This window comes from Protopterus annectens, chromosome 1.part0, assembly GCF_019279795.1.
Source record: "Protopterus annectens isolate FY-2018-M chromosome 1.part0, PAN1.0, whole genome shotgun sequence".
Lineage (NCBI taxonomy): Eukaryota > Metazoa > Chordata > Ceratodontiformes > Protopteridae > Protopterus > Protopterus annectens.
The window spans coordinates 1,433,105,595-1,433,128,243 of NC_056725.1; the positions used below are offsets into that span (position 1 = coordinate 1,433,105,595).

The following is a 22,649-nucleotide window of genomic DNA, read 5'->3' on the forward strand; positions in this document are numbered from 1 at the left end:
CCTCCCTGTTTGTTGATGTACCACATAACTGCGGTGTTGTCCGTCCTTATCAACAGTTGACCCTGTCGAAGAAATGGTTTGAATGCCTGAATTGCCAGTTTTACTGCCAGCATTTCCTTCTGATTTATGTGTAGGTGCAGCTGGTCTTGAGTCCATAAGCCTTGTATGCACTTGTCCAGCATGTGTGCCCCCCAACCGAGGTCTGAGGCGTCTGTTGTGATGGTCTGGCTTGGTTGAGTGGTGTGGAAGGGCAGTCCCTTGTTTGATTGACAGGCATCAGCCCACCATTGGAATTCTTGCTTCAGGCATGGAATTATTGGAATTTGGGTTTCTAGGCTGTGCTTGTGCTGAGACCATAAATTCCTTAGGTACCACTGTAACTTTCTCATATGTAGTCTGGCATGTGGAACCAATATTATGCAGGATGCCATGTAACCGAGGGCTTGCAGGACTTTCCTTGCTGTTAGCTGGTTCTGCTTTGTTAATGCCATGAAGTAGAGAGGGAGTTGCTCCTGTTTTTCTACTGTCAGGAATGCCATTTGTTTTGATGTGTCCAGATCTGCACCCAAGAAGGTTATCCTTTGGGATGGTATCAGCCTTGACTTTTTTATATTGACTGTGTATCCCAGGGCTTGTAGTAGATGAATGACCCTTTCCAAATCTTTTGTTAATTTGTTTTTGTTGTCCGCTTGTAACAGGCAGTCGTCCAGGTAAGGGTAAATTTGAATTCCCTGAAGCCTGCAATGAGCAGTTACTGATGCCAGGCATTTCGTGAACACTCTGGGCGCAGTAGATAAGCCAAAGGGCAATGCTGAGAATTGATAATGCTCTGATCCTGCAAGAAATCTGAGGTATCTTCTGCAATTTGGTCGTATGGGGACGTGCAGGTATGCCTCCTTGAGATCTAGAGTTACCAGCCAAGACTCCTTGCCCAGCATGGGAAGAAGCTGCTGTAGGGTCAGCATTTTGAATTTTGGAACAATGAGGTATGTCTTTAAAGCGGACAGGTCGAGAATAGGTCTCCATTGGTTTTCTTTTCTTGGTACCAGGAAGAGTCTGGAGTAAAATCCTTGCCCTTGTTCCATAGATGGTACCCTTTCTACAGCTCTCATCCTTAGTAAGTGAGTTATTTGTTGTAGAGCTTCTGTCTTCTGATTTGGAGGTAGGTTTGGCATTCCTCTCTTCCTTGGTACAGTATGGAAGTGAAACTTGTAACCTTGGTCTATTGTCTGTAAAATCCATTTGTCTCTTGTGATGTAATGCCAGTTTACTGAAAATAAGGCTAGCTTCCCGCCTAAGGGTGCTTCTAGTTGTTCCCTGGTAGGCGGTGCCAGAGCCAAGTCACTGTGATTGTCCTGTGGAAGTGGTGGTGGCTGGATCTGTGGCTGTACCTCGCTGGTTGTTAGCCTGCCACTGACGTCCCCTGTAGGCACCTCTGGATTGACCCCTGCCTTTTGAGCGCCTATTCCTGCCTCTCGGAGCTCTGGAGGTGTCTGGAAAGGACCAATTCTTGGAAGGCCAGTTCCTGCTAAACCTTGGAGGCTGGACCTGCAAGAAATCCTTGACTGTCTGGACAGATTTTGCTTTCTCTTCCACCTTCTTCAGCACCTGCTGTGCAGGGGAGCCAAACAAATTGAGCTTATCCATGGGAGCATCTAAGAGCTTTGATTTAACATGGTCTGGTAAGGACTGCTCTTTTAACCATGCATGTCTTCTGATCACTGTGCCAGTCATGGCTGATCTAAAGGAAGCCTCCAGTGCATCATAGCCGCATTTTAAGGAATGATTACTGACCTGCTGAATGTTATGTACCATTTCCTGTACAGATTTTTTGTCTAAAGGTTCATCCGAGGACAGTTTTTTAGTTAACTGGTCTAACATAAATTCCTGATATTGAATCATGTGGAATTGACAGTTCAAGGCCCTAGCAGAAAGAGTAGCAGAAGTGTAAACTTTTTTACCCCATCTCTAAGGCCCTAGATTCCCTTTCAGAGGGAGGGTTTTTGGCAGAGGTAGCTGCTACAGCCTTGGGTCCCTGGGAGATAGTTTTGGGATCTGCAAAGGGGCCTTATACAAATGATAATGTGTGTCCGAACCCTGTAGTACCTATCGGGCTTAGCAGGGGCCGGAGGAAGAGAATCAGGAGCAGTACAAGCATCATTAAATGCATCATCCACAACAGTAAGTACTGGAGGAATGGCTAAAGGCCTATGCTGTGGCAAATGCAAAAAGGTTCTAAGCCTTTTCCTAGAGTCTGAAAAATCCTGGCCCTGCCATTGAAATTGTTCCCTCATAGCATGCAAGGTTTCCCCAAAAGAAAATTCCTCAGGCGGAGAGGCAGAAGGAATGGACTCTTCTGCATCAGAGTCCTCATAAGGAGAAAAAGGGCCCTCTGGAGGGTTTGAATTATCTGATTCATCAGAGGAGTCATCTGAAGAAACTGGCTCAGGGGGCTCTACTCTAGTCCTCTTCTCTGGAGGTGGGTGAGAGGCCCTGTCTGGATGTGGTTGGGATCCGCGGATCAAAGAAATGAGATCCTCTGCTAGACTAAGCATTTGTGAACTAGAGCTAGGCCTGTTAGAGGGGGTCTTAGCAGGCACAGTTTTGGTAGTTTTTGCTGCTTTAGCCCTGGCAAAGGCCTTAATCGACATGGATGCAGGTGGCCTAGCAGCTCCACGTGCAGGGGTAGAAATATCCAAAGGGATAGTGTCAGATAAATCCTGTGAAACTGCAAGAGCGGGTGGGATTTCAGTAGCAGATTCAGCCAAGCTGGATGAGGCCTCGGTAGGAGGCAAGCTTTCGGCCGAAGGAAGAACCGTGGACTCGGTTTCAGATGAAACAGAGACACTCGCGGTTGGCTTAACCGCGGTTTCAGCCGAAACCGCGGACCGCGAGTGTCGGTCCTTTTCCTTGCGCTTTTTAGTTAATTGCAAAGTCGGAGTTTCCGACGGCATATTGTAAGCAAAAGCGGAGCCGAAAAACTCCTCAGCAAATTCCGACCGACGTCTAAGCGTCCGTCGGTTGAAAGAAGCATAGGCTAGACAAGCTGCTACGTCGTGGTCTGGGCCTAAGCAAGGTAAGCAGTAAGAGTGGAAATCTTTATGAGGTATTTGTTTCCCACAAGTTAAACAGTTATTCACTTTTTCTGACATCGGCTGAGGCAAGAAAGAGTCCCCAACGGGGTACTTAGCTTTTTAGAAGTCTTCGGTAGTAGTAATCTCTGGTTCTGACCGACCGGCACTTGCGAACAGCTTCTGCTTCGGGCACCACGCGGCAAGAAAGACTGGGGAAAATGGCGTCGGCTGATACCTTTATACCCGAAGAACTGCAGCTATGACGTCGGGTGAAGTGCGACATCAGCCGAGGCCAGACCCAGACTTTGGAATCCGGCCGACTGAAGGGCTGCCTGACGACAGGACAACCCATTTGTTAGGACTGCAGATGCATCCTTGAAGGACATCAGTGGTGATGATAGCGCACATCCATGACATACCACAGTCTTAAATGCCAGTGGAGTACATTACGACTTGCCTTGAATGTCAAGTTAAATATTTTGTATGATACTGACTTATTTGGCATTTGTTCATTATGAAGTACATTTCATAATGACTTTCAGTCCACAGTCAAAAGCAGTTGAGAAGGCAACAAAAATTATGACTATGGCCGATTTCCTTGCAGACTTGTTTCTATGAGCTATCCTGTCTGTCACCACCTGCTGCTCCTATCCAACTCATGTAAAAGTTGAACCTTCCCACTGCATTCCACATCACAGTTCACAACTCCTTCAGACTGATAAGCAACACATCCATATTCAGTTTTAGCACCTTTTTAGGCTTCCTGAGTTATGAATGCTGAAGATCGTGGTAACTCAATTCTGGCTCCTGAACAACTTACCCCTCAATATATTCCACTTCCACAACAAAATCCACATCTTCCATCATTAATCAAACAACACTTTTTTTACCTTTCTTTACACTTAAAGCCACGTTACAGTAACCATTTTCAATAACATTATTAAGTAGCTTATAAACTATTAAATAATTTATCCCGGGAAAATTCTCAAACTAGAAACTAGTACCCTGCAAGCATCTCAATAAAGTACAGTTTTGTACCTACCATAAATGTAGATGTTCGAAGATCCACATTGCTGCAGTCCTTACATATGGGTAGTCTGCTGTCCTCGGTCGGCCCGAATACCAAAGTATTAGGCTGACGTCGGTCATGGAGCTCAGATCTGACATCATAGCGTCAGGGTATAAAAGCGCATGACCAACGTCATATCCTCAGTCTTTTCTTGCCCCAGATGTCAGAAGGCCCTAAAAAGAAAGGCCACAGCCCAAAAACAGGATACCTCCCAAAAACATGCCCAATAACAACCATCACCCAAACCATATAACCATGCCAAACTACAGAGGGGAAGGAGGGAGGGTAAATTGGACTGCAGCAATGTGGATCTTCGAACATCTACATTTATGGTAGGTACAAAACTGTACTATGTTCTTCATCTCACATTGCTGCAGTCCTTACATATGGGTAGAATCCCAAAGCAGAGGTAAAGGGAGGATGGCAAAATCATAAAGCATTACGGGCTGCTAAAATGCCCTGTAATATTGCAGTGGCAAATCCAGCCCTAGACTTAGAATAAAGAGGAAGGTGGTAATGTTTAGAAAAAGTATGTACTGAACTCCAAGTGGCTGCTTCCAAAATATCTTTTGTAGCTACCCCCCTTAAAAAGGCAGTAGAAGTGGCAGTAGCTCTAGTGGAATGAGGTCTGATTCCAGCCGGAATCTCCTTACCATGATGGGAATAGCAGAAAGAAATACAAAAACCAATCCATTTAGAAATAGTTTGTTTTGACACAGGTTTTCCCTGAGAACCCAAAGCAAAAGAAACAAACAACTGCTGAGACTGCCTGAACCCTTTGGTTCTGCTCAAATAATAACGCAACTGCCTGTGAATATCCAAAGTATGCAAAATCTTCTCCCCTTTATTTTGGGGGTTTGCATAAAAAGTAGGCAAATGAATAGCTTGGTTCAAGGCCGCACTAGAAACCACTTTAGGCATAAAGGAAGGATTAGTACGCAAAGATACCCTATCCTTATGAAAAATCAGGAAAGGTTCCACTGCCATAAGGGCCTATAATTCAGAAACCCTGCTTGCAGAGGTAATGGCCAACAAAAAAGCAGTCTTCCATGATAAATACTTTAACTCGGCAGTAGCTGCAGGCTCAAAAGGTTGTAGAGTAAGTTTTTCCAACACAAAATTGAGATCCCAAGCAGGAGTAGGAGCTCTACGTGGGGGTCTTATGTTCTTTGCCCCTCTAAGAAACTGCTTAAACAAAGGATGAGAAAATAAAGGAGGGTCACAGTCATAGTGAGCAGAAATGGCTGCAGCATGAACCTTTATCGAGGAGAAAGACAAACCCTTGTCCAATAGCTCAGTAAGATATTGAAGAGAAATACTTAAATCAGGCTTGGAAACATCAAAGTCCTTCGCTTTGCTCCAAATAAAAAATCTCCTCCATTTATCAGCATAAACTTTCCTTGTACTAGGCCTTCTGGCCTCCAAAATAACATTCAAAACTTGTTGTGGAAGCTGAGACCCTCCAGGGTCTAAAGCAGAAGATGCCAGGCTGTTAGATGCAGAGACTGAATCTTGACATTGAGGAAGTGATTGTCCTCCTGAGACAAAAGATGCGGAATCAAAGGCAGAGGCCATGGAGGCTCCCGTACTAAACTCCTCAGTAGTGGGTACCAGTGCTGTCGAGGCCAATCCGGCGCTATCAGAATCATGGATGGCCTGTCTTGTCTGGCATTCAAGAGTACCTTGGGAATGAGAGGCACAGGTGGAAAGGCATAGACATGAAGATTGCTCCAACTGAATGATAGAGCATCCACCTTCCAAGCTGTGGGATGAAACATTTTTGTGCAAAACTTTGGCAACTGGTAATTTAGTGGAGAAGCGAACAGATCTATGTCTGGAGTCCCCCATAACACTGTCAACTTTTGAAATACATGAGGATCCAGTTTCCACTCGTGAGGATCCACTATTTGTCTGCTCAACACATCTGCTAAGGAGTTCTGTGCTCCTGGTAGAAACCTTGCCTGAAGATTGAGGTGTAAACTGAGAGCAGTCTCCCACAAAATCATCGCTTGCCTGCAAAGAGGGTACGAATGGGTTCCCCCCTGCTTGTTGATGTACCACATGACAGTAGTGTTGTCTGTTTGAATCAACACCTGCCCTGGGAGAAGTAAATCCTTGAAAGCCATCAATGCAAATTGGACTGCTAACATCTCCTTCAAGTTGATATGCAAATGTTGAAGTCTGACAGGCCACGTGTCTTGCACCCATTTTCCATTGAGGTGTGCTCCCCAAGCCTTGTATGAGGCATCTGTCGTTAGAATCTGACTCGCCTCTGGTCGGGTCACAGAGAGTCCCTTGTTTAGGTGACATTCCTGAGCCCACCACAAAAATTCCTTCTGAATGCAAGGTATTATCTGAATGACAGTGTCTAGATCCTGGCAGTGTTGTGTCCATACATTTTTGAGATATCACTGAAGCTTCCTCATATGCAGTTTGGCATTGGGAAGCACCAGAATACAAGATGCCATGAACCCAAAGGCTTGAAGGACTGTCTTTGCAGTCAGCCTGGACTGTAGAGACATTCGATGGAAATAAAGAGAAAGGCTTCTTTGTTTGTCCGGGGTCAAAAAAGCCATCTGGGAAGCTGTATTCAGTCTCACACCCAGAAAGCACATGTCCTGAGAGGGTACTAGACTGGACTTTGTTTCGTTCACAGAATACCCTAGGCATCTTAACACTACCATCACATACTGTAGATGATGAAGAAGCTCGTCCTTGTCTTGTGCAATAATCAGGCAATCGTCCAAATAAGGATAAATCTGTATTCCTCTTAACCTGAAAAAGGCTATCACTGGAGCCAGAACCTTTGTGAACACTCTGGGCAGTAGATAAACCAAAGGGCAATGCAGAGAACTGATAATGTAAATTTCCAGCCGAAAGCGTAGGTACCTCCTGCAACTGGGCCTGATAGGAACATGAAGATAAGCCTCTTTGAGATCCAGAGTTACCATCCAGTGATCTTTTCCCAGCAGAGGTAAAAGCTGTTGTAACGTCAGCATTTTGAACTTTGGAATGTCCAGATAAGTGTTGAGGATAGATAAATCCAAAATTGGTCTCCACGTGTTTCCTTTCTTTGGTACTAGAAACAGGCGAGAGTAAAATCCTAGGCCCACTTCTGACAGAGGAACTGGCTGTATAGCTCCTATTTGAAGAAGTATAGAAATCTGCTTGTGAGCCTCTATCCTTTGCCGAGGAGGAACGTCTGGCATGCCTTTGAAAGGAGGCAATGTATGGAAATAGAACTTGTAGCCTCGGTTTATAATGTCCAACACCCATTTGTCCTGGGTGACTAAAAGCCAGTTTTGCTTGAAAAGTGCTAACTTTCCTCCCAAAGGAGCTGCCACGCAAGAAGAATCTGGCAGCTGAAAATGCAAGTCATTGGGCCTGATTACGAAAGGACTGGCCCCTGCTTTCCCCTGCAGGTTGTGCAGGCGAACTCCAAGTTCTAGGCCTGAATGTACTATGAGCTCTGCCCCTGCCACGTCTAGATCTACCCCTAGACTGAGAATCAGAAGAAGGGTACGTCCACCCCTTAGTAGGCCAATTTCTACTAAACTTTGGAGGCTGCACCTGCAAAAAATCTTTAACAGTCTGCATAGACTTAGCCTTGTCTTCCATTTTCTTCAACACCAACTCCACAGGGGGACCAAACAAAACTTCAGACTGTAAAGGGGCATCCAGAATTCTAGTTTTAACATGCTCGGACAAATTCTGATCCTTAAGCCAGGCGTGCCTACGAAGAACTGAACCAGTGGCAGCCATCCTAGAAGAGGCCTGTACAGCATCAAAACCACACTGCAAAGAATGCTTACCCACCTGTTCAGATACATGTACTAAATCTTGCAATTCTTTACACTCAATGCCCTCTGCCAAAGCATCCACTTTAGATTTTAGCTGAGAAAGGAGGAAATTCTGATACTTCAACATATGAAACTGGCAATTTAAAGCCCTCATTGCTAAAGTAGAAGAGGTATACACCTTCTTACCCCATCTATCCAAAGCTCTAGCTTCCTTATCTAGAGGAACCGGATTCTTAACAACAGAGGCTCTAACACCCTTAGGCCCCTGACTAATAGTTTCCGGGTCCGCCCTAGGACTCTTATACAGATATTTATGAGCCTCAGGCACCCTGTAATACCTGTCCGGTTTAACTGGCGCAGGAGGCAAAGAGTCTGGATTTAGGGAACCAAAACAGGAGGTATAGCCAAGGGTCGATGCTGTGGTAAAAACAAGAATTCCCTAAGCCTCTTCCGCGAATCAGAGAAATCCTGTCCTTCCCACTTAAAATGCTCCCTCATGGAATGCAGAGTTTCTGAAAAAGAAAAATCCTCTGGAGGAGAAGCAGAAGGAGTGGAATCCTCTGCATCAGAATCTGAATAAGGGGGAAAATCTTGAATATCGACTCTGAGTCATCTGAGGCCTGATCCAAACTTTCCAACTCTGGCTCCACCCTGGGCCTCTTATCAGGAGGGGGCATAGAACCCCTAATTAAAGTAATCAAATCTTCTGCCATTTTAAGCATGTGCTTTTTAGGCACAGACCCTGAAGTACCTGGAGTGACACCAGAGGAAGGCAAAACAGACCTGCCCTTAGAAGAAGCCTTAGAAATAGTAGCAGAAGGCCTAACCACCTTAGTCATAGACGGGAGAACAGTAACCTGAGAGGCCCCTTCAGCCTGACCTGACTCCTGTGAGGCCACATCCTGCAAAATCAAAGTTTCCCCCTGAGACTCAACAGAAACTTCAGTCGGATCCACCTGTTCCACTGTAGCTTCTACAGGACCGGCGTCCAAAACGGACAAATCATCCTGTCTAGTTTTCAAAGATTTGTCTTTGCGCTTCTTCGTGGAAGCGGGCAACGGAGGATCCGACGGCATATTATAATTACACCGCTTACCAAAGACTAACCTAGCGCAATCTAACCTTCGTTTTATGGTGCGCTTATTAAACCTAGCACAAAACCGACACCCGACTACGTCGTGCTCAGGTCCCAAACAAGGAATGCAAAGAGAGTGATAATCCCTATGCGGTATCTGTTTCCCACAAGAAATACAATTATTCACTTTTTCTGACATCCGGAATTAACTGAGGCAAGAAAAAACAAAAATATTCCCCAACGGGGTACTTAGCCCAACTTGGTATCGGTCTGAAACTCAGAATACGAAAATTTCAGAACGCCGAACTGCACTTGCAACGCTGCTTCTGCATCGGACCATGCGGCAAAAAAGACTGAGGATATGACGTCGGTCATGCGCTTTTATACCCTGATGCTATGATGTCAGATCTGAGCGCCATGACCGACGTCAGCCTAATACTTTGGTATTCGGGCCGACCGAGGACAGCGGACTACCCATATGTAAGGACTGCAGCAATGTGAGATGAAGAACATCGTTAACTTTTTTATGTTGCATATCAAATTGATTAATCTGAAGCTTTTTATATCATGTACCCACTGAAAATGGACCACAAGTTAATTGGACAGCCTAGTTAAAAAAAAAAAAAAAAATAAAATATATATATATATATATATATATATATATATATATATATACTGTTGAAACAAATAACGTAGGTTCAAAAACAATCACAAACTGTGCAGCAACAGGACATCCAATGATCACAGAGTGCTGGAGAGCATAGCCAAAGGTACAGGATGAAGCAGCTGCCTTTTTGTGTGTGTGTGGGTGGGGGGGAGCTTGGAACCTAATCTGCTGGCAATTCCTGGTGGACACCAGAAAGTCTGCTACACTACCTAATTAACAAAGTGAACTGAAACAACAGATACATCACCTCTGTGATAGACAGGGATAAGATCCTATCAGCTAGATAATTTGGGATCAACTACCAAGATTAGCATTGGGGGAGTCATTGTTATAGGAGTAAGCAGATGTTGATTCACCCATCTTTTTGAGGGGGGTGGTGGAGATCGTCTAACTCACTACAATACTGGCTGGGCATATGTAGCAACTTCTGAGCAGTAGCATTTAAATGCCCTCTAAGGGAAGAAATGAACTTACAGGGGAAATCACAGCAGGCCCTCACATCCAGAAGTGGAGGGAACAGGGCAAGATGATGAAAATTCCATCATGGCTGCCTGGATGACTGTCATGTCATCAGCTCTCATCCCAACAACACTACATTAATAAAACTTTCTCAGCTGTGACCAAATGGTAGACAAGCATGTAGAGCTGATAAAAGGATTTAAAAAAAGACAGCTCCTTAGCTATTTACATGTGGCAATGTAAATGATGATGTTACAGCACCACTGTGTAATTCTTGACCAGATCAGGAAGGTTGACAAAGTCCAACACAGCCACAGTTAAAGCCTTCACTTACATTTCCTCTCATCATTAAAAACATCTTCACTCTCTAATCCTGTGCACACAAGACAGAGCAATGTCTACAACACACAGGACTGCTTGTATTAGGACTGGAATAGCTCTATTATGGAGCTCAGGAATTACAGGAGCCCATTCAATAAGAGAGAGAGTGTGTGTGTGTGTGTGTGTGTGTGTGTGTGTGTGTGTGTGTGTGTGTGTGTGTGTGTGAGAGGAGAGATTGATCCCTTATAAAAAATGCTGAATAATGCTGTGCAAAACACCATAAATCCAGGCTGTATTCACAGTTTGAATGACAACATGGCACAAGGATAATATACCAGTGAGTCAAAAATGAGTTACCTGCTTGTGCTGCTGCAGTGTTGATAAGAACTGGTGTTGAAGCCATAAGCCTAACTGGAGCTCCCAGGCCAGCTCTTGTACCAGGTCCTACTACTAAGGCACCAGTTTGGTCATAATAAGCTGCTGGAGTCAACACCTGGTAACCTTATGAAAAATAACACAGAGGTTAAGTCATAAAAAGTAATGCAGATAACAGCATAAGACTCTAAAAATGGGTAAAAAGTACTAACACACTGTGCATTACAACACACTGACCTAGAAAAGAACCCTCTTGACCCTAGCTTCTTAACAGATGCACATCACCCACTTGGCTAAAACAACCATTCCATCTGTTACACAGGACTGTGCTACACTCCTAAACCTGACTGAAGTCCTTAAGAAAAACATACAGTAAGCTGTGCCTACACATAACTTACGTAACCATTTCTAAACAAGTCCTGCAGAAAGAAAGAACGGCACAATGAAGTAAGATATTTCAAAGTTTCCATGACAGCATGTCATTAATATGACCCCCCCCCCTCCAAAAAACGGGAATTACTGGCATCACAACCTGCTACCTTTCAGTAAAGACCTAGGATTACTTACAAAACTGAGCAGCTAATATCACAAGTAGCAGACATATCACTCTGCTGAAAGGCAAATACAAATATGCCAGGTTAACAAAAAAAGTACAGGTGTCTCTGCATGCCTAGATTTTATGACTAATTTATATATGAAGAAATTGAATAAATCTACTAATTTTCTTTTTTATAAAAATGGCAAACACACTCACTTGAGAAACCTTAACTCTGTCTAGCCACTCATAAAAGAAAAGAGGAGAAGAAAAAAAACTACTTAATACTATGAATGGCAGAATCATACACGGGGAATTCTGAAAACTGAAACATGCATGATTTGACAGATCAGCTGGTTTTACACTTTATGGAAGTAACTATAAGGCTATACTTTTTAACTGAGCAACACATTTTGTGCCATCACATCAACACATTTGTTATTACAAACAATGGAAGACTGGCTACAGTCAACTGCTTCAGTAAACACAGTTACAAATTATGACACATTACATTTCAAAAACATGCAGAAGTCATGGAAGTTTTAAGTCAACAATGAAAACATCCCTGAAACGTACCTTGAAAGAAAAGTTGTGTGTACATCCATAGCACCATGTCTTTAAGTACAGCTCTGACTGCAAGACATGTAGGAAAACTGCTGCGGACATTAAGCCTTATTTGCACTTAGGGATGAACTGTCATGTATAAAGTTCAAAGCCTACAGTCCTTGGCATACTCCTAACTCTCCAGTTCTGGATGGTGTAAAAGAGCATAAACAAGATGGTAGGGGAAGATGTTTCCAGCAGCAATGACTCTACTCACACACTTAGTGTTATGCCAAGTGCATTCAGCTTTCTTTTCTGATATCACAGAGGACTGTCTGCTGGAAATATATACATGCCCTAGAACACTATGGACCTGAAGGAAAACCGAGATCTGCAACCCAATTCCAATTTGTAGTGCACCACAAAATTATGTAAATGAGAAAGGTGGCTGTGGAAGTTCTAAGAAAGAAAGCTGTATATGATGAGATCACTACAGTACTTTAATAGCAGATGGTAATGCTTTCCCCCCTCCCTTTCTTATGCCTCAAAAACAAAGCAAGATGGTGCCTTACAGCCACTTTTGAGAGAAAATTTTTGGTAATCTTTTTGCCTCTCTAACAACAATGAAGGAAACCAAGTATCAATCTTTTTATTCAGGTATTTCTTCTGTTCAACTAATGTCATGTGGCTGTAATCATCAACAAGAGGCATGTCTAATTCACTGTATGGAATTACTGGTCTATGAACAGAGGCAGAATCACAGTCAGATTTACATTCAGTTTAAGTAGGTACTCCAGGCAAAAAAGCAGAGTTGGTATTCAGGGAGATCACATCTCTGTGGAAGACCAAATACACAGATCAACGTGGTAGTGCCTACAGCAATGAAATTCATCAGGATGACATCACGGCTGCAAGAAAAAAAACTTTTCAGTAATGAGAATTTTAGCTCTGAAGATGTTGCAGGGTCAAATCTGTGGAGGTGATCGCTTCTCCAACATGAAATACATATCTTACAATGGGCTGTTGTCTTGTGCTAGGGATACATGTAGGAAGGCTCCCCTGAGTAAAACATCAAATGAGACCAGAGTTCTGAAGGCTTGGCCAACATCAACATTTGAAATGGCTGGTCAGTGTTCTACAATTAGGGTCAAGAGTTTTGGAAAGAAAGATGGCAATCAACCAAAATAAGAAGTTATGTACCTACCATAACGTTCCATGTTAGTTGTCTTCTCTCGCCTTCTTTCTTGATTGATGGGTTCGGAGCCGATCCTCGGCTCCGACTCGGCACTTGCTTTAGCTCGAGAACTCCTTTTACCAGCTCGAGGCAGCCCCATATCCCATGATGCAAGGCAGTAAGTACCCAGATCTCGTTTGTTGACAAAGGGCAATAACACCAAGCATAAAATACTTCCCAAAGGAAGAAGAAACTTACAGATGGAAAAAGGACCAGGTCTGAATGGTCTTTAGCATAACAGTTTCTTATACAAGGTCTGTCCAGGCCAGGGGGAAGGAGGGAGGGTCGCAAGAAAGAAGGCGAGAGAAGACAACTAACATGGAACGTTATGGTAGGTACATAACTTCTTAATGTTAAGTTGTCAATCTCGCCTTCATTCTTGCTTGATGGGACCGCGTCCCTAGCACCTCTATCCTGGGTGGCTCAATGGAACAAACTCTTGAGGACTGTAGAGCCAAAACTGGCTCTGTCCCTGGAGGCCAAGTCCAATTTGTAATGGGAAACAAAAGTGTGAGGAGTGGCCCAAGTGGCCGCTGCACAAATAGTGTCCAAAGGCAGTCTAGCTTGAAAAGCTATAGAAGTAGCTAAACTCCTAGTTGAATGTGCTTTAGGTTTTGAGCACAGCTGTTTTCCCCTGATCGTATAAATTTCAGTGATGACCGAAGAAAGCCATCTGGACAAAGTCACTTTAGAAACAGGAAGGCCCTTTTTATTATCCGCATAGGAAACAAAAAGTTGATCAGATTTTTTTGTTCTGTCCAAATAATATCTAAGCTGACGGTGGACGTCAAGATAATGTAGCTTTTGTTCAGCTCTATCTGAATAGTTAGGAAAAATACAGGAGATCAATGGATTGATTCAGATTGTTTTTGAAGCGACCTTAGGTAAAAAGGATGGATTAGTTCTCAAAGATACTCTGTCTTTGTGAAAAATCAAATAGGGGGTCGAACCGAAGAGCATGAAGTTCAGACACCCTCCTGGCAGATGTAATAGCCACTAGGAATAAAGTTTTCCAAGAAAGATATTTCAGGGAACAAGAAACAGCTAGCTCGAAGGGCGGAAGAATCAAGGATGTCAGCACTAAATTTAGATCCCACTGAGGAGGAGGATTCCTGATTGGAGGCTTTAGTAGGAAAATTCCTTTCAAGAAGGCCCTGCAGAGCCTATGGGACATAATATTATGATCTGCTATCCCGACATGAAAATTAGAAATAGCAGCCAACTGAACTCTGACTGTGGAAGAAGAGGAGCCTGCATGAAAAATCTCTGCTAAGAAGTCCAGAACTGCCTGAACAGGGGCAGTAAAAGGATCAATATTTTGGGCCTTAGCCCAATAAGAGAAACGTTCCATTTGCTTGTGTAAATCCTCCTGGTAGAGGATTTTAGTGAAGCTACTATGATGTCTCTAACTGGGTTAGAGATCAAAGGAAGCCTGGCTAAGGAAGGAAGTGGAGCAACCATGCTGTGAGGTTGAGAGAAGGGATTGACCGGTGCAGCTGACCGGATTGGTGAATCAGTAGATCTGGCACTGGGTCCAGATGCCACGGCTGCACCAAAAGGTGATGATGGAGGAACGGGAACCAAACTTGTCGAGGCCAGTAAGGGGCAATGAGAATCAATTTGGCTCTCAAAACGGTAGCTTTCTGGATCACCTGAGGGATCAGAGGAAATGAAGGGAAGGCATAAAGAAGTCCCTGGGGCCAATCCTGGGTCAGAGCGTCTCTGGGGGGATGGCCTGATAGAGGGAAGAGGCTGAAGAAGTCTGGACATTTGCTGTTTTGGGGAGTAGCAAAAGATCGCAACATGGACGACCCCATTCCAGAAAAATCTCTTCCGCTATGGATTGCTTGAGAGACCACTCGTGAGGCATGAGAATAGCTCTGCTCAATCTGTCCGCTATAATGTTGGTTTTCCCAGGGATATGCGTTGCTACCAGAAACCGATGAGAGGAGATCGCCCATTGCCATAGTCTGAGCGCTTCTCGACACAAGGGGTAGGACTTGGTTCCGCCCTGTTTGTTGATATACCAAACTACAGACATGTTGTCTGTGTGGACTGCAATTGTCCCTACGGGAAGAAAGTCGTTGAGGGCTTGCAACGCGTTAAAAGCACTGCTCTCATCTCCAGGACATTTATGTGCAGATGGTACTCGAACGGTTGCCACGTCCCCATGAACCATCCTGCCCTGATAATGACCCCCACCCGATCAGGGAGGCATCCGTGGTGACAGTGGCTATCGGGACGGAGGTACAAAGCACCTGCCTTGGTGAACCTGAGACGATGTGATCCACCAAGCAAGATGTTCTTTGCATGTTTGTGTCACCAGAATCTGGTGACGCATTGGGAGTTGCTGGTATGACCACTGTGTGAACAGCATCCACTGAAGGAGGCATGTAGAATCGAGCCAGGGAAGAAGAGTAATGGCCGCAGCCATGAGACCTAATACCTTTAGAACCATTCTGGCCTGTACTTTTTGCTGGCCAGAATGATCCTGACATGAGTCTGAATGTCTGAAACTCTTTGTTCTGTAAGGGTAGCTGACATCCGAACAGTGTTTAAGTTTAGCCTATGAAGGTAATAGACTGGCAGGGCGATAAGGATGACTTTTCGAAGTTGACTGAGATGCCTAAATGAGAACAAAGGTCTATTGTGTAATCCCTGGCTTGTATAAGCTGATGCCTGGTGGTGGCTGACAGGAGCCAGTCGTCGAGATACGGAAACACCTGGAATCCTTGACGTCTCAGGTGAGCCGTGACCACTGCCATGCATTTGGTGAACACTCTGGGGGCTGTAGTGAGACCAAAGGGCAGGGCTCTGAACTGGAAGTGACTGGACCCCAGCCGAAAGCGGAGAAATCTCCTGGAGGGTCTGTGAATTTTGATGTGATAGTACGCATCCTGAAGATCTATTGAGCACATCCAGTTGTCCTTCTGTAAGAAGGGCAGAATTGACTGAAGAGTGACCATTCGAATCTTGTCTTCCTGACAGACTTGTTGAGTCTGCTGAGATCCAATATTGGTCTCCAGTCTCCCGTCTTTTGGGGACCAAAAGAACCTTGAGTAGATTCCGGCTCTGAATGGTCTATTGTAACTGGCTGAATGGCTCTTTTTGCAGTAGTTTTGCGATTTCTAACTCTGCAATCTCCCTTAGACCGGTGGTACATCTGGAAGGAAACTTGAGGGAAGGGACTTTCCTCGAAAGGAATTATGTAACCCTTCGATATGATCGACTGTACCCATCTGTCTTGAGTGAGGGAATGCCAGGCTTCTGGGTACAGTGATAATCTTCCCCCGACTGCCTCCAAGGAGGGACAGTCGGGCAACACCTCAGGGATGCTGAAAGGGCTTATCAGAGAGAGGCTCCCTGTTTCCCTGGTTCATCGGACCCCCTCTGCCTCTAGAGCGGCGTCTGTTGTTGTTACCCCCTCTGCCTCTAGGGGTAAACTGACCACGTGAATCCGGCGTGACTCCTTGGGATTTATGGAACCACATCTTCCCACCCTTCTGTCCTTTGGGATAAGGCCTAGAAGGGGTGGAAAAACGGACTCCAACAGCAGAAAGAGTGTTGCCGTCCTGCTCACACCTGGTCAAGGTTTCCTTCACCTGAGGGCCAAACAAAGCTGACCCATCAAAGGGAGAATTTGTGAAGGACGCCTTAAAGGGATCCGCAAAATCACATAGCCGCATCCAGGCTTGGCGTCTAAGAGCCACACCTGTGCCTGCTGCTCTACTCGCTCCATCCGCAGCATAAGATATTAGCCGCATGGAGGAGTTAGCAATGGAATTGAGGGTTCCTAGCTGCGAAGCAATCTTTTCTTGAGCCCCTGCAGCTGTAGGATCCTGAACTACTTCTCCCAGCTCCTTCAGGATATCTCTCTGGAGTCTGGTGAAGTGACAAAGATAATTCAGCGAACGCATAGCAAAGGTCGCTGAGGAAAACATCCGCTTGCTGTACCTATCCATGGTCCTAGAGTCCTTATTAGGAGGATGGACGGGCACGGAAGGATCTGCAAGTTCCTTTTGGTGGCCGCAGCCACCACCATGGCATCAGCGGGACACCCTTGGTAAGGAATTGTTTGTCACTCGGGGCAGTGATAAATTTTGAAGGCCTCCTAGGGACTGGCTCTACAGAGTCAGGAGCTGCCCACGCCTTCGTGCAATGACTTGCATAAGGGGGTCGAAGGCGGAGACACCCAGGAGGTGGAGGGCCGAGATCCAAACGCCTCTAGGTATACTGACTCATCCTCAGAGGGATTGTTGGTGGGCCAGTTTCCCTCTGTTTCAGAAGTTCTAGGATGTCTGAGAAGGAGACATCCTCAGACGGGGATCTAGGGGATCCCTCTGACTCATCAAAGTCAGTATCCGAAGTGACAGACTCGGGCGAGTCTACATGCTTCCTCTTACAAGTCCTCTTCCTAGGAGGATCTCCCGAAACATCAGGAGAGTCCTCGGAAGAGGGGGAAATTCCCAATGGGGAAACCTGAGGCGGAGGATCTCTGGGTCCTGTAGCAAGAGAAGTGGCAGAGATGTCAACAGGTACTATAGAGGGAGGAGCTACGGGAACAGACTGCTGACTGATACCAGTGGCCAGTACACTCTTCATTACCTCGAATGCTCCCCTCCCAGGCAGGTCCGAGAGAACCCGCTCCGAAGAGCTAGGAACTCCCGGGACCACCGAAAGGGGAAGGCTGCGAGGCAGATGTCGGAGCCGAGCTCACCAAGGCCGAGGCTCCAAGGGGAAGAGCGGGCTCGGACAAGGGTCCGATGCCACTCACCCCCTCGGAGGAGACCATGGAAGCCCGACCACCGAATCCCTCTAAGGAAGAGGAGTTAAGAGTAGAGGCTGAAGGAACAGAAGGGGGTATCCATCCTCCAGCCGTAGCAGTAACCATGCCCGAAGACTCCAACTCCAAACTCTGGGGTAGAGTTGAAGGAGGAACTGTAACGGGGTGTGGACCAACAGTCGTCTGCTGAGACGGACTGTGTAGCATTTGGGCCAGTACCTGTGACTTGAGTAATCTACTGACCACTCTCTCTAGGTCATGATCTGACAACCTGGATGACCTTGAAGATCGGCTCCGATGGCTCCGTTCCGATAGAAGAGGCGGCCGAGCAAGTATCGGCTCCAAGGAAGGAGACCGCGACCTCTTCCGGGAATGAGCGATGGGGGCCGATACTACAGATCCTGCCGGCGCCGACTTCCGGAGCCGACAGAACGTCTCGATGTATCGGCTCCAGCCGGAGCCGATACAGCCACCAAAGTAACGGTGTCGGAGCCGATCGGAGCCGACACCGATGCCTGTGCCACATGGGTGTCGGAGCCGATCGGAGCCGACATCGAAGTGGTCAAAATAGGTTCGGCACCGATAGCCATCGGTGCTGGCGCTGTAAAGCCAGAATCGGCTCCAGCCGAGCCGATCTCGACTCAATGCAGTCGGAGCCGAGGCCGCAGGCTTAGGAACAGAAGCCTGGGCCTTGGAAACTCTTGCTGGTTTTGATGGAGCCGACTTAGCCGGAGAGCCCTCCGGCTTAAGAAGGCCCCTAAGAACCAGTTTGTTATGTCTCTCCTACAGGACTCTCTGGCTGAAGGAGTGACAAATAGCACAGGAGTCCTGCAGGTGAAGAGGGCCCAGACAATACAGGCAAGAAGTGTGACCGTCTGTCAGAGACATCTTCTGACAGCACGAGTCACACTTCTTAAAACCTGAGACCCTCTCCTTTGACATGGTGCCGAAAACACACACACACACACCAGTCAAAATTAGACTTAAATAAATACCAAAAGGTATTCTACAAAACCAATACACACACCCTAACAGGGGGGGGATGGGAAGGGTTTTTTAAGATACACTAACAAAAAATAAAGGAGACAGGAAATTTCTGTCAGAAAAGGAATAATATAAGTTTAAAACTATTAATACAAGGTTTTTTAGTAAAAAGGGGCTTAAAACTTCACAAAAGTGAACAACTTACCAGGAGCTGGTAAAGAGAAGACCTCCCAAGCGAAGCGGCAAACGAGATCTGGGTACTTACTGCCTTGCATCATGGGATATGGGGCTGCCTCGAGCTGGTAAAAGGAGTTCTCGAGCTAAAGCAAGTGCCGAGTCGGAGCCGAGGATCGGCTCCGAACCCATCAAGCAAGAATGAAGGCGAGATTGACAACTTAACATGCACAGATGTATTCCGTAACTTATGGCCAAAAAGGAGATCTTCCTAAATTTGGCTTTATACAACTATTTTTTTCCCAGTTTAATTCTTTTTGTACCCCTCAACATACCTTATTCCATTACCCATTGCGTTACAAGATTGTGGCCTTGCTCAAGACAGATCAGCATCAAACTCCCAGTTTCCTAAGCTTGACAGTCTCAACCCCTATAGGAAACATGCACAAGGGGATGATCTCATTATGGCCTCCGAGGACAGGAATCGCTCTCTCCACTGAAAGTGTAGCCATTTTGGGCATCAGTATGAATCTGCAGTGTAAGCCTATTCTGAAGTGAGGATGTTGTAAGACTGAAAGGATGAAAATGAGCAATAGTCTAGTAAATGCAGGAATAAGGTCCCTGTCATATTTTCTAAATTTCTTTCACACAATATGTGTGTCACAGTGCTGCACTTGTGCTACAGCTCTATCCCTTCCATAATGAACGCAAACCCCTGCTAACTACTACCCCACCATCTCCAATGGGAGTCTATACAAAACAGACTACAATCCTGGACTCAACCTAGGGAAGCACAGTCACCAAATATGCTTACACTCCACTTCACACCACTCTCTATGACTGACTAAACATGGCTCAATAGCATTAAAAGCAAAGCCAAAATCTCTGCACCAGCAGGCTGGATCTCTGCATGGCCGAGTGGAGTGATTCTGGGTTGAAGAAAATATGGATATCACTGAACCTAATGCCTATCAAGATCTGACAATCAAGGCAAACAGAGGAGGGCATACTGCTGCATTTACTTTATTATATTTTAACTTTGTTTGTTAACCAGCACAAAGACCTGATCTCAGCCGGCAATTTTCAGATTCTGTCCAGGAAAGAAAAAGCACAGTTGTGTACACTTAGCATAAATGTAGATGTTACGAGTGTATTCACTGTTGCAGTCATCACATTTGGGTTATCTGCCTGCAGGTAGCCCTCAGCCAACCTTAATACCAGAGTCTTGGATTCCTGCATCGGATGCGATCTCTTCTTCCATGACATCAGGTCGTCAGGTGTATAAAACATGCAACCGATGCCATTACATCAGTTTTTCTTGCCCCAGATGTTAGGTGCCCCAACAATGGGAAGCAATTATATGTTATGGTACCCCTCCAACAAAAAGAAAATACAACAGAAAGCTTAAATACACCAAACAAGAAGGAAAGTTAGAGCCAAGAGAAGTCAGGGGGCTGGATGGAGGGTAACCAGGACTGCAACAGTGAATACACTCGAACATTTACATTTATGGTAAGTCTACACAACTGTACTATGTTCTTTGTGTTTCACTGTTGCAGTCATCACATTTGGGTTGATTCCCAAAGCTAACGAAGGGAAAAGGAAGTTAGAGAGCATTAGGGCCAGCTATTAAGCCCTGCAAGACTGCAGTGGCAAAATCAGCTCTGGATTTAGAAAAAATAGGCATGTGGTAATGCTTGGTGAAGGTATGTACAGAGCTCCAGGTAGCAGCTTCTAGGATGTCCCTGGTGGGGACACCTCTGAGAAAGGCTGTAGAGGTAGATGCAGCCCTGGTGGAATGTGATCTTATCCCCTGTGGGGTAGGTTTTCCATGGTGCTTATAGCAGAAATGAATGCAATGGGCTATCCACTTAGAAATGGTTTGCTTTGAAATGGCTTTCCCTTCTGCCCTTGCAGCAAAGCCAACTAGCAGCTGTTCAGATTTTCTGAGAGGCTTAGTCCTGTCCAAGTAAAATCTAAGTTGTCTGTGCACGTCCAAAGAGTGCAGTACTCGTTCTCCTTTGTTTTGTGGATTTGGGAAAAAGGTAGACACATTAATGGACTAATTAAGGGCCACACTAGACACCACCTTGGGCATTAAAGAAGGATTGGTCCTGAGAGAAACCCTGTCTGCATGGAAGATAATGAAGGGTTCTTCCACTGCCATGAGGGCCTCTGATTCAGACACTCTTCTTGCTGAAGTGATGGCTTGAAGGAAGGCTGTTTTCCAAGAAAGGAATTTCAACTCTGCAGTTGCAGCTGGCTCAAAAGGAGGGAGAGTGAGCTTTTCCAATACAAAATTAAGGTCCCAGGCTGGAGCAGGGGCTCTCCTGTGAGGTCTTAAATTTTTGGCCCCTCTAAGGAATTGCTTTAGCAGGGGGGAGAGAAGAGGGGTGGCTCAGAATTATAATGTGCTGAAATGGCAGAGGCATGAATTTTAATAGACGGGAAGGATAGGCCCTTATGGATCATTTCTGTTAAGTACTGAAGAATATGAGGTAAGCTGGGCACTGTTGTGCCCAACCCCCCCCGTGTCTGGCTCCAGGAACAGTATATTTTCCACTTTTCAGCATAGGACTTTCTATTACTAGGCCTCCTTGCCTCCAGAATGATATCTAGTACCTGCTTACTGAGGGATGCTATTAGAAGCTCAAGGAATTAGCCAGGCTGCAAGGTTCAGGGTTTGAAGCTGAAGGTGCAGAATCTGGCCCACCTGCTGAGACAGCAGGGAAGGGGTTTGAGGCAGATGTCATGGTTCCAGCAGTGTCATACTGCCCAAGAGGGGTACCAGTGCTGACGTGGCCAGTCTGGTGCAATCAGTATAGTCCTTGGTTTGTCCTGTTTGATCTTTAGCAAAACCTTCGAGAGGAGAGGCAGAGGAGGAAAGGCATAAACTGAGAGGCTTTCCCAGGTAAAGGACAGGGCATCCACTTTCCAAGCTTGACTGTGGGAAGTCCTTGTGCAGAATTTGTCAAATTAGTAGTTTTGAGGGGAGGCAAACAGGTCCATCTCTGGGGTCCCCCAATTGATCCTCAAGAGGTTGAATATTTTTGGTTCCAGCTTCCATATGTGTGGGTCCATGAGATTTCTGCTTAGGTCCGCCAGTGAATTTAGCTTGCCTGGCAGGAATTGAGCTTGTAGGTGCACTTGATAGCTCAAGGCTGTGTTCCACAAAGATATGGCTAGTCTGCAGAGAGGGTACGAGTGGGTTCCCCCCTGTTTGTTTATGTACCACATAACTGTGGTGCTGTCTGTCTGTACCAATAATTGTCCTAAAAAAATGTGGTCCTTGAAGGCTGTCAGAGAATTCTGTACAGCTAACATTCCTTTTTGGTTGATATGCAGGTGCATCTGTCTCGGGTTCCATTTGCCCTGAATGCACTGCCCTGCCAAGAGAGCCCCCCATGCACAGTCTGATGCGTCTGTTACTAGGGTTTGAGTGGCAGGGGGTAGAGTGAAAGGGAGCCCTTTGTTGTGGTAGCAGGCCTCTGCCCACCAAAGGAACTCTGTCTTTATACAAGGAATGAAAGGAATCATTGATTCCAGGACCTGAGAA

The 22,649-nt window shown here is 45.6% G+C and overlaps 1 protein-coding gene across 7 annotated transcripts in view; it reads right to left on the reverse strand.

Moving 5' to 3' along the window:
* Positions 1-22,649, reverse strand: part of PUM2 (pumilio RNA binding family member 2) — a 4,949,642-nt gene that overhangs the window by 2,635,080 nt on the left and 2,291,913 nt on the right. For all 7 annotated transcript variants that reach the window (XM_044067594.1, XM_044067585.1, XM_044067551.1 and 4 more), the window contains exon 12: positions 10,823-10,966. In XM_044067594.1, the coding sequence (XP_043923529.1) occupies positions 10,823-10,966 (144 nt within the window). The remainder of the gene's footprint in view (positions 1-10,822; positions 10,967-22,649) is intronic.